Source organism: Triturus cristatus, chromosome 1_1 (assembly GCF_964204655.1).
Source record: "Triturus cristatus chromosome 1_1, aTriCri1.1, whole genome shotgun sequence".
Taxonomy (NCBI): domain Eukaryota; kingdom Metazoa; phylum Chordata; class Amphibia; order Caudata; family Salamandridae; genus Triturus; species Triturus cristatus.
In genome coordinates, this window is record NC_140579.1 from 9,844,538 (window position 1) to 9,856,776 (window position 12,239).

Here is a 12,239-nt window from a genome sequence, read left to right on the forward strand (position 1 = left end):
GATGGATACTTTTTGGTGCCGTTTGCCCAGCCAAGATTTCTACCTTTGGACTAAGCCACATTGTTGGAGCTCAGACTATTCAAGAAGGGCAAGGCTGCAGACTGTAACTGAATAAGGCTCTCCGAGGTCGGATACCCTCTCTCTGATGTCCTTCTGAATTGGGTTTGCCGCAGTGGAGAAGAACATAGCAGACACAACCTGAATCTTTGGCCGAGTGGCGATACACAATTATTGGGCTGGCTTGGCAAGTTTGTCTCAGTCTCCCGTCAGTTCTCATAGGAAAAAGTTGGTGTTAGAAATGGGGCATGCACCTAAGCCAGGCAGAAACCACCACTCTAGTCAGGACAAGGGAGTTACTCACTGAAGATAACTCCTGCTCACCCCCTTGGTAGCTTGGCAGAGCAGTAAGGCTTATCCCAAGGCAATGTGTAAAGCATTTGCACAACACACTCACACAGCAGCGACACACTAGGTGCATCACAAAAGAAACTCTACACAAGGTTATATAAAAATAGCCCTTGTAATATCTATAAAACACATTAGAACACCATCACATATATACACTGTGCCACCAGGCCCTTGTCATGACTTTACAGGGATTACCTAAATCATTAGGCCAATCGGGCCACTGGAATAACACATGTGGTGCACTTGACGCAATGCTCATACGGTGCACATGTTATCAGAACAACATAGAACCATTATGCATCAGCACAATCAGCAGGGCACCATAGTAAATACTTATCAGAGTGCACACATCCATAAAATCGCATCACGGTACATAGGGTGCAAACTTGAACCCCTCTTCCATATATGTTGCAGACAGTAGGCATTATCATCATCACTAGGCCTGATTCGAGATAGGCAAAAACAATGTAGTATTCACCCTTTGCCCAGAAGGCATATCCACTATTGCCACCTCCTCGTCATTGGGAGGGCACCACACTCTTGTGCCTCTACTTCGGAGTGCGGTATCATTAAGGAGGTTCCTTCCTCCTCCTGAACTCGGGGGCCTCCATCGAGGCTTACCCCGGGTGTCCGAAACCACAACAATTCCCCCCCCCCCCCCCCGGTTTGGTCTGTGTTGCCCTGTTTGGTGTCAAGGTAGCTGCCCACTATCATGTGGGGCAGCTGCTGCACCAGACCAGTAGGGTGGCACAGTCTCCGACAGCACCCATGCGCAGGCTGTCCTGCACTCCCCAAAGCCTCGGGAGTGTGCCGTTGCCGAACAGCACGGAGGGGAAACCCTCGCACTACTTTCGTCGGCCGGTAGACCCCTCCTGGGTCTCCTGCCTGTAATTTCATGTTGGGAGCGGCCCAACTGCTCACCTCCTCCCTGCAAAGATTGGCTCCCTGACAGACCACGGGAAGACTCCGGTTGGGCCTCGCCGGCCAAAACAAAGCACACGGTGATGTGTCTCCTCTCTGGCCGCTCACTTCGTAAGACGTGGCCCCATTCAGGCCCACCCACAACCAGGCTTGGCCATGTGGCCCTTCACTGCCTGGCTTCCGACGTCTCGCCTTGCTCCAGACTTCCACCACGGGTGGGTCACTCCCTACCCGCCGACATCAGCGTTGCCTGTGAGACACTGAGGAACGTCCGGCCTGGATTCCTCTCTGCTGGTGTGCCGGAATGCAGCACGGGCCACATAGCAGTGCCCCAGTGCCGATAACTTCTCCAGCAAGGTGCGGTAGTGGGGGAAGGGGGATGCGCGGCTTCTCCTGCAGTTCTCCTCCCTCTTCGGGCAGTCACCTCGAGCAGCGGGCCGCTTTCCACACGCTGCACAGTGATGAAGGAACAAGCGTTTCTGTCCGTAATGCATGCAGAGTGAGCCCACTCCCTCAGGCTCAGACCACTTGGCTCAAAGCGCTCTCCACGTTTTGGAGAGGAAGAAGTCAAGTGGCACAGCGCTTCACCATGCACTAGATCTCCCCAGTCCAGGGGTAGAGAACAGGCACAGGCAGGCCAGCACGCAGGGCCCATCTTAGCAGAGGGTAGTTCCTTCAGCCAACCAGCAGGCAGCAGCTTGATCCCCCAACGGCGGTTCCTCCAGGCACACTGCAGTCCGCGCAGTGTTCTCTTCAGTTCCACAAGTTCAAAGACATGGGGTCACAGCCCCAATATTTATAGTGCCAGTGTCTTTGTTGAGCCCAGTCCAAACCAGTTCTGGGGGGGGGGGGGGGGTTGGGGCACTGAACAATCTCCTTACAGTGCACAACACTCCACATTGTAAGTGCAAGCCCTGACCCCAGACACACCACAGGGGGGCGGAGCCATCGTTGTGGAAGGCAGGCACAGCCCTATTCAGGTGCAGGTGCTACTCCTCGCACCACTCTAAATGCAGACCAGGCCTATTCTGCCTAGCGCTGACTTATCCAGACTCTTTGGAGCCACCGCACTTCCACAGCCCCTGTCACTCCAAGACCAGACAGTCAATACACTTCCAAAAGTGGCATTTCTAAAATAGTAATAATAAATCTGTGAACACCAATACACAGCATTTATCACCACTATTTTAAATATACCAAACTTGATCACGCTTCCCCTCTCATGTCAGGAATTACCACTGAAGCACATATCAGGGAATCCCCAATGCATCCCTATGAGAGGGCAGCCTCACAGCAGTGAGAAACCAAATAGGCTGTTTGTCACTACCAGGACATGCCACACAGTTAAGGCACATGTCCTACCTTTTACCTACACTGCACCCTGCCCATAGGGATAGCTAGGGCCTACCTTAGGGGTGACTGATATGTAGTAAAAGGGGAGTCACAGATGTGGCAACCATTTTATCTGCCACGTCACAGCGGCAGTAAACTGTGCGCGCAGGCCCTGCAGTGGCAGAGGCCTGAGACAGGTTTGAAAGGCTACTTTGGTGGGAGGCGCAAGCAGTGCTGCAAGCTCATCAATAGCATTTAATTTACTGGCCCGGGTATATGAGATACCACTGTACAAGGGACTGATAGGTAAATTATATAAGCCAAAGGCTACTTTGGTGGGTGGCGCAAGCAGTGCTGCGAACCCACCAATAGCAATTAATTTACTGGCCCCGGGTATATGAGAAACCACTGTACAAGGGACTGATAGGTAAATTACATAAGCCAAACAGGTGTAGACCAATCTTACAAAGTTTACCATAGAGAGCACATGCACTATAGCACTGAACAGCAGTGATACATTTCCCAGAGTCCTAAAACCAACAATAGGTCCGAAAAAATACCAGAGGAAGGAGAAAAAGTTCTGGGATGACCCTGCAAAAAGGGCCAAGTCCAACAGTTGGCAAAATGTTTCTAAGTCCTAAGTTTTAGGATTTTTAGGAGTAGTTCACTTTAACACCTGCCAATGGTCCCGGATCATAGGGACAGCCCTTAGGGCTCAAGACTTACTCCAACAGCAGGGTCCAAAGCAGGTCCAGATGGAACTTATCAGCTTTGTTGTGGTTTCGGTTTCTTGAAGCTTGTTGTGTCTCTATATCCCAAAAAGGAGGTCAGCTTTATGACCCTTTGAGGCCATTGCTTTGTCCTGGGTGCAAGAGGGAGAGTAGGTCCAGGCTTCAAGGCTCCTCTCAGGTCCCAGACAGCAGGTCCAGTCCTCTTCTCTTCTTCCACAGGTCTAGAGGTTCTCTGAGGATCGTACTGTAAGTACCACTTTTATGCCCATTACCATCCTGTGGTTGGCAGAAACCCCTGGTCACCCCCTAGCTAATGGGACAAATGTTCCCTGGGGTGGCCCTACCCACTTTTTCAGTACTTACTGTGTGTTTTACTGTAAGAAATCCTACAGTAACACTCTCTTCCCAAAATCAACATGACAGAACCTTTCCTCCCTTGTGCAGAGCTCCTGTACCAACCAAAGACGTGTGCCTGGAAAATGAGCACCCCTCCTCTGTGGCCGCTCAAAACTAGCTCCGGGGGGTTTTCCTCTCTCACTGTGCCTGGAGCCTTACTGGTTAGGTGGATAAAAGAAGGGAGCAGGCTCAGGTGTAAGCTGCAGCTGCCTGTGCAAACTGCTATGCACAGCTCAGAGAGTTAGCCTGTCAGAGAAACAGAACAGATCCCCACACCTAAGGCCTAGTTCAGGGAGCAAGTTCACCTCTCATCAGGGGAGCTATTCAACTTTTGGGTGGCAGTGGTAGCAGATGGGCTTCTAGAGACTTTAGGCTTTACTACCTATTCTAAAACATTTATTACAAGTCTAATTTTCCAACAAATTGGGCCTGTACTAAACATTTCTGAAAGTGCTAATATGAACCCTGCAGGCGCTTCCTATGTGAAGACAGCAACTATTAAAATTAATATTTAATATTGTATCCCAATGCTTTCCTATGGAACAGCTATTCCTGCTAACTGTGACGACTTTTACACTATAAGGACATTTAACGTTAAACTGTCACATGTCCTACTTTTGCCATGCACCTTGCCTTTCAGGCAGGTAAGGCCTACTGAGGGGTGAAGTATTCATATTGAAAAGAAGGGTTTAAGCCTTTCAAAATTGGATATTTTCACTGGTTGCATTTACAATTTAAACCTGCGCAGCCAAGCTACTGGTAGCAGGCATGAAGCCATGCTTATGTTGCGTCTGTGCTTCAATCCGCTTGTGGTATTTCATCTACAGGCCCTGGGTACACTGTGATATCATATGATTGGGACTTATAGGTAAGTTAAGGATGCCAATCAGGGGGGTGCCAATTTCAGCATGTGGCAAGAGGGGGCACAGGTTGTCTATCACTGATTAGAAGGGGTAAATGCAACAGAGTTCTACAGTCAACTACAATAGCCAAGGCAAACATCTTTCGTGGTGCCACGCAAACGATGGTCATTCCCAACAGATACTGTTCTACCACCTGGGACGGGAGTCACAAAGCTAGGTCTGGTGGCACAGTAGTATAAGGCATTCTTTCCAGAGATCTTAGTTTGACCTCATGGCCACATGTTCAGATTCTGATGGGTCCACATAGCCTTTCACCCTTCTGTGGTCAATAATATGAATAGAATTGAGTTGGGTGACAATAAAGCACCTTTTGTTCGGTGCCAACATTCTCTAATGGGTTACTGCGCACTCTACAAACACATACATTATGGTATGTGTTTAATGACAAACAAATCGCCCTTAAAATAAATGGCCCAGAAGACCTCTGCATGTCAAGACTAGATGACCTCCTCTGCTCCACAGGTACGCAGATGACGAGTGACCACCTAAAGCTAGGCACCAACAAACGACAGAGACTATGATCTGAGGACAATGAAACACCGGCGAGCCTATAGCTGCATGCCACAAGGAATCTGATTTCCCAAATGCCACTTCAAGAGAGATGGAGAACTTAGGAGCAACCATGGATTCAGTTTTATCCCGGATACCACGTCAACAAGGTCACAAGAGGACATTCTTTATAATGAAAACACTATACTGCATCTTCCAATTTCTCGGATATGAACAAAAGCTACAATTTATCCTCAAACTTGTGATCTGCAAGCTCATGCCAATAGCCGGTAATTTGGTGCACACGTTTCATCAAGTACAAAGTACACAAAATGCTGCCTCAAGACTCTTCCTCCACCTTCCCCTCAGAGAACGCATGGTGTCAATTTCCGAAGCACTTCACTAATGCTGGTAGCTAGATGTTTCATATTAAAGATACTCTGCATCGTCCACACAGCCTTTCACTATAACTTCAAATAAATCTTAAGCAATCCAGATAAAACAGGACTTTATGTGACCCAATGGGAAAGAGCAGAGGAGATCCCTGCTTTGGGAGGCTGCTAGAGGGGTATAATGATGCCCAATAGCAGGGCTGTGGACAGAAATTCTAAGGGCTTGGGAGCATCCAGAAAGAGAACTGGGTGAGGACACTGAGGACCAATCATGACTGACCGAGGGAGATGAGGAGCCCCCCCCCCCCCCACAGGGATCCACCGGGAGACAATGTCACACATTAAGTTGGAGGCACTGCCACATCCCTCTAATGATTAGCTTGAGTTGGGGTAAGACCCTCCCGCACCTCTTGAATTGCTGTAGGAGCTTAGGCCCCACTGGTGAGGTCCTTTTCCGATGGCTCAGTGGCAGCTGTTGGGCTGGTTCTCCCCAACGCCCCCATGTCCACTGGCCACATTTGAGAAAAGACTTTACCTGCAACAGCAGTTGGGACCAGATGTTTGCAACCCTGTGCCCTTTTAATTAGTTTTTTCTCATTTCTTTCCTGTTGCATTATTTAACATTTATCAGATGCCACAGTTATCCTCCCTTTATTTCTCTTCTATGTCACTATTTACTTAGATGGACAGTCCAGTCTTGACGATTGTATGTTTATTGTACATAGAACTTTTTTTGGCCACCAAAACTTGTGTCTTTCCTGGACATCTGAAGCTTGTAGTACTTGATTGATTCAGTAATTTTCTGTCAACACTCTCAGGTGTCTGTTATAAAAGCCAATAAAAGATGTTTAGAAAAAACAGGACTCTATGTTGTAGGCTAGCACCCTAGGTGATTACACTGTCTTACAATAAGCCATCCGTGACAGCAGCTGCTTTTTCAGTCCAAGTGTCCAAGCTCTAGAACTCCTTGCCATGATATATTCAGGAGCATATAAAGTTCAGAAGAGAGGTGAAAACCGGTTTGTTCCTGAAATAACTACATTAACTGCTACCCCAGGGGCAAAACACAGAACAGCCCACATATCAGCACAATGACCCTGAGCTAAAAGATAACTCTGGGCAGCAGATCACACCAAGAAGGCAGACAGGGGCACTACTCCCATGATAGTAGCAATGAGGCCAACCAATGGACAGGATAGATTGACAAAGCAATGCCATCCACCAGCTATGCCACTCCAACCAACATTAGAAGCACGCGCTAACACCTGAAATACGCTTCTTGGCTGGCGAAACAGAGAACTCAAAACAATGCTCAAATATAAATATAACACGGGTAATCATTTCTGTCCTACCGCTTACTTCCAACCACACGAAGAGTGATATTAACTTCAGAAATTCAAACAGTCCTCCCTGTCCCACTCGGATATAATCTTCTTGACAACATGTATCATTTACCAATTGGCATTCTGATTCCAGCCATTAAGGGGAAAGGAATACAATATATGAATGGTCCTGTTGATCCCTGTTGGCAATTAGAGAATGCTGACACGTCTAATAATTCAGTGCTAATCAAACAGACGCGCTAAGACTGCAGAGATCTCCTAAACTGCTAGCCATTGGAGGACTGCAAGAAAGTCCAACATTCAGGCCCCAAATGGTGGCATTTTATGAGCACTGGCACCTTATAAAGTCAACGAGGCAAAGGATGAACTTAATACAGTGCATCTTGGGAAATTACACCCATATTTGCAACTGTACAAAGGAGGCCAGCAACACAATCCTCCAGGTAGAACTCTGTCTTGCTTCACACCTTCTCTACATCAGTTACCTTCCCCAAATCAATACAATGTCTGAGTGGTCCACAATCAGCAGAGACACCTTACATAGATTGAGAACATTAAAAATTAAGAAAAAAAATACAAACCTATAAAGGAACCTGCAGAGAAACCCAGAGCTGCCAGGATTTCAATAAAATGCATGTTTCTCCCATTCCTTCATCCATCACACCACCACGCACTGGACCCCACTATTTGATAGCCGCACTGCAGGGGTCATCATGAACAACAGGAGAACCAGGATGCTTGTTTACGGTCCATGGCGGGACATGGCTTGGCAGTTCGGGCTGGACTGTCCCCACGAGGAACAGGGTCAAGGCTGATTTGCATATGGCCAGGTCTAAACTAGGGTGGTGTGGTGAGCAAAAGAATGATGGATTTAACCCAGATCGCTTGCCTGGGGGTGAGTGTTTCAGGTTTCAGCACCCCGTCCATCATGTTGTTGTGTTTGCAACATGAGAACACTTCCCATTCATTCTCAAAACAAAGACAATTCCTTCGGGTACCCACACAGAGATAGCATGCACTAAATAATGTCACAACAATACAATACATAAGCAAAAAGTGATGTCACCGCATTTATTTAGTAGGTCTTTCTCTATAGAGTGTTTCCACTCAAAAAACTCTGGGGCAGATTTACAAGCCCCGTGCGCCACTTTTGCGCCGCCGTTGCGTCACTTTTGTGAAGCAGCGGCGGCACAAAGCTAGTGCCATGCTGCGACAGATTTACAATGTGACGCATCTAGGGAGATGCGTCACGTTGTAAAGCCCTGCGCCACATTAAACCCACGTCAGGTTTAATGTATGCAGGGTGGGCGTTACGTCGGAAAAAGCCTCGGAAAAGTGACGCAGTGAAATCTACAAGATTTCACGCAGTCACTTTTCCGACGCTGGTGCGTCAAATCCTTATGCCTGCTTCAAGCAGGCGTAAGGCGTGACGCACCATGATAGGATAGGCCAGGCTGGAACAGTGCTGGAGTTGCGTCGCTCTTGCGACACAACTTCAGCAGAGCGCCAACCTTACGCCGGCAGATGCGTCATGCATCTGCGTGTCCTTGCGCCACGATGCACCGCATTGTAAATGCGGCGCATCTGCGGTGGCGCAAGGGCAAACTTGCGTGACGTATCTTCCCTGGCGCAGCCCTGCTGATTTGCAGGGATGGGCCAGGGAACGTAAAACTGCCCCTCAGTATCGGTCGCTTCCTGCAGTTAAGCATAAGATGGCCGAGCAAATGAGCGTGCCCATTGGCTCCATAAAGCCTCCTCTTCCTTCTCATTGAAAGGTGTGGTGGGAGTCTACATATCAGGCACTTACAAGCATCGGACAGGGCTAAAAAAACGTTGTTGTAAATAAAGCTGGCAGGTATTATTTTTTAAACAAATTGAGTGTGCACTTAGATCGATAAACAAATGTCCCCACATGGAAGGTGCGAGAGCAAGTTAAAATATGCATTATATAGTCAAAATATAAAAGCCACAAACAAAATGAATTCCACTGTGAGACATTATACCTACATTGACAGGTTCTTGAACAAACTGCTTTGCCTGCGCCCTGATGTCCTCATCCAGCTGGTCGCCCACAGCACGCAGACGGCTGGACACAACGTAAGGATCAAAGTCATCATCGAGCTCTGCAAAGAAGGCGGTCATTTTAAAATTTCCCAAATGAGAACCTGTTCCAATGACAGTTCCATGAAAGCCACTGCATAGTTAACTTTTCAACTATTCACCAAATTCAGACTTTTGCCCAAGGTGGGGCCAGTGTAAAGCACTTTGGGGCAGATTTATGTTGCCTGGCGCATCTCTGCAAATCAGCAGGGATGCGCAGGGAAAGATGCGGCACGCAAGTTTACCCTTGCGCCACCCATGATGCGCCGCCTTTACAATGCGGCGCATCATAGCGCAGGAATAAACATATGCGTGACGCATCTGGGGCGTAAAGTTGGCGCAGTGCTGAAGTAGTGTTGCGTGCGACACTCAACTCCAGCACTCTTCTAACTTGCCCAATCTGTAACGTGGTGCGTCAAGACTTACGCCTGCTTCAAGCAGGTGCAGGGTTTTGATGCATCAGCGTTGGAAAAGTGACTCACTTTTCAGGGGTGTTCCTGGATGGAACGCCCCCCCCCTGCGTAGAGACGCCCACATGAAACCTGACGCAGGTTTCATGTGGCGCAGGGCTTTACACCGTGAAGCATGTCCATAGATGCGTCACGTTGTAAATAGGGCGCAACGTGGCGCAGGGTTTGCGCCGTCTCTGCGTCACAAAAGTGACGCAACAGCGACATAAAAGTGGCACAAGTCCAACATAATTCTGCCCCTTTATTTTTTATGTTTCAAATTCCAACTTTTTTATTCACTGAAACGCATAACACGATATCGCGTCAATAGTGTATTAAAACTGTCCATGCTGAATTATCCCTCCCAATTCATTCAAATGTGTAAATGCTGAGAAGAAACACAAGCGGATCGTAATCAGTATGCATTTGACTTAAATAAAGATAAGTAGCAAATCATGAACCTTGAGATGCTATTGGACACTGGCCCCTACTCACAAACACGTGCTTCAGTGAACCTCATGATTCACTAATTGCCTCTCTAGTGGCCCAACTCAAGAGCCATCTTCAAATCAGAGATGGGATCCCAGCTGTTTCATCCGTTTACAATAATGACTGGGTAATTCAAGGTAGGTCTGAACTATATCTCACCATTATTTAGAAAGGAAGTCTTTGAGATCTGTGACATGGAATCAGAGACGATCAGATCACTGGAAACCAAAGTTGTAGCCAACTTATGGAACGATCCACCTTAATTAGCGGCATCATTTAAAATCTGTCAGGCGGCGCTTTGGCCTGCCATGTCAGAGTAGGCTATGTCCTCTGCTCCTCTAGCGAAGGACCGCCCACCAGCTATGGAGATTGCCCAAAGCCTGGCAGAGGTTTCTGTGCCTTCAGTGAAGCAGTCACGATTGCGGCTCTACAAAAGGCATTGATTCTTGGCTGAGCAGACACCATGATACATGAGCCGGGTCAACAAAGTATTGTGTTCAACAAGAACAAGCTTCCTAAGTGCAATCTCTTAAAGCAGAAGAAAAGAACAAAGCCCCCAATGTGCAGGGACCTTTCTACATTTACTTGGCGGCCATGCTGCAATGGTCCTACCTGCTATTTTGCTACCTGCAATTTTCCTACCTGCTAGTCCCAGGAGGTAAGGTTGCCCAACCTAACTAAGATGGGGCATCTGTCACCATGACTTGAGAGCCATGTGGCAGACAGGCTGTCAGGTCAAAGGTTTCTATCATCAGATCCATGTAAGTCTCCACAATTGGAGAGCCTGTGGTTCCACCATCTCAAAAGTGGACAGTAGAACTGAAAGACTATGGAATGGTGTATCAGCAAGCTTACACTGGGTGCACTGTTCCAACAAACTCTTGGGGCCCGATTCACTAAGGAAAAGTTGGACAAAAGTCTCACTTTACGACGTCGCAAAGGATATTTACTACTTGTAAGTTCCCTTTGAGACTCCCAAAGTCGAAAGTTTGACTTTCGGTATTTACAAAAGGCATTTACGAGTAGTAAATGCCCTTTGTGAATACGGAAAGTCGTAACGTTAGACTTTCGGTATTTACAAAAGGCATTCACGAGTAGTAAATGCCCTTTGTGAATACGGAAAGTCGTAACGTTTACGACTAACTTTAGCTTTGTGAATCGGGCCCTTAGTTACGCCATAGATCTGTTAGCAGCCTGGTCATGTCTTTCTTTGTACACCACGAGTGGCTTCTATAGCAATAGAACTAATCTAGTGGCTAAACTACCCACTGTGGAACTATGAGACCATTGCTCAATGTCCCCTTTCCGCTTGACCACCCTTGGGTGATCCTACGCAAATCACTTAGTCTTCCTATGCTGTTTGCGTCCCTCCCAAAATTGAAATAAAATAACCTAAAAGCCATTGTTAGGATGTGAAATAAAAAATAGAACATTTTTATTTTACAGTGCATCACATTTCTGAATTCACCATGAATCTGTTTGTGTTTAATTTTGCAAAACGACCCCAACTTATGCTTCTCATCATACCCACAATGGCCAATGTGCAAAACCAAAGATACTTGCTCAAACAATTTTAGTAACAACATTTCAGATTGAGTTCAAAAAACGAAACTGTTGTGATAAAGTAAATGTCTCAAAAATGTTTACAGCCATTTACTATGCACATATTAAATGTATTGGCGACCCTATCATGATCCTAGTGACCAACAAAAGAGACTGGACGTATTGTAGTCTAATTACTAGATTCTTCATAATGTTCATCATTATCAAGCTCTTTTATTCGAATCTCTTAATTTCACAATTACAGTAGAAAAATCATAATACAGAAATAAAAATGTTTGGGTATATTTGATAGTTAAATACACCTATACATCATCAACATGCCTATTCATAAAAAATGCATCCCTGACCCATTGCCCGGCCAATTTCTCTAGTCCACATTCATTCTAAGTTTCTTTTGGCTGTGCCCAAAGGGCTTAATTTAGGCCTATCTATGGTAGACCTACTTTATTTACAGTCTTCTGCTATGTTGACAGGTGTTTTCCCAAAACAGCTCCTCTTCCAAAGAAGTAAGATGCTGCAATGGAGAAAGCAGGGATACGATGCCAGGCCTGCCATGCCGCGGGGGCATAGTGGACCCATTGTTAATCCTATTCTTGGTGGAGACAGCCCCAAAGAAACAAATGTATGCACCTGACATGCTGGGAGTTTTCTTCCAACATGTAGGGGACATGTGTCCACTGTTACCGTCTAGAATAAGCACACC

The 12,239-nt window shown here is 46.9% G+C and overlaps 1 protein-coding gene across 1 annotated transcript in view; it reads right to left on the bottom strand.

Moving 5' to 3' along the window:
- The window catches only part of BCL2L15 (BCL2 like 15), a 64,691-nt gene that overhangs the window by 23,598 nt on the left and 28,854 nt on the right, over positions 1–12,239 (bottom strand). The window contains exon 2 of the mRNA XM_085609942.1: positions 8,943–9,058. Within this exon, the coding sequence (XP_085466068.1) occupies positions 8,943–9,058 (116 nt within the window). The remainder of the gene's footprint in view (positions 1–8,942; positions 9,059–12,239) is intronic.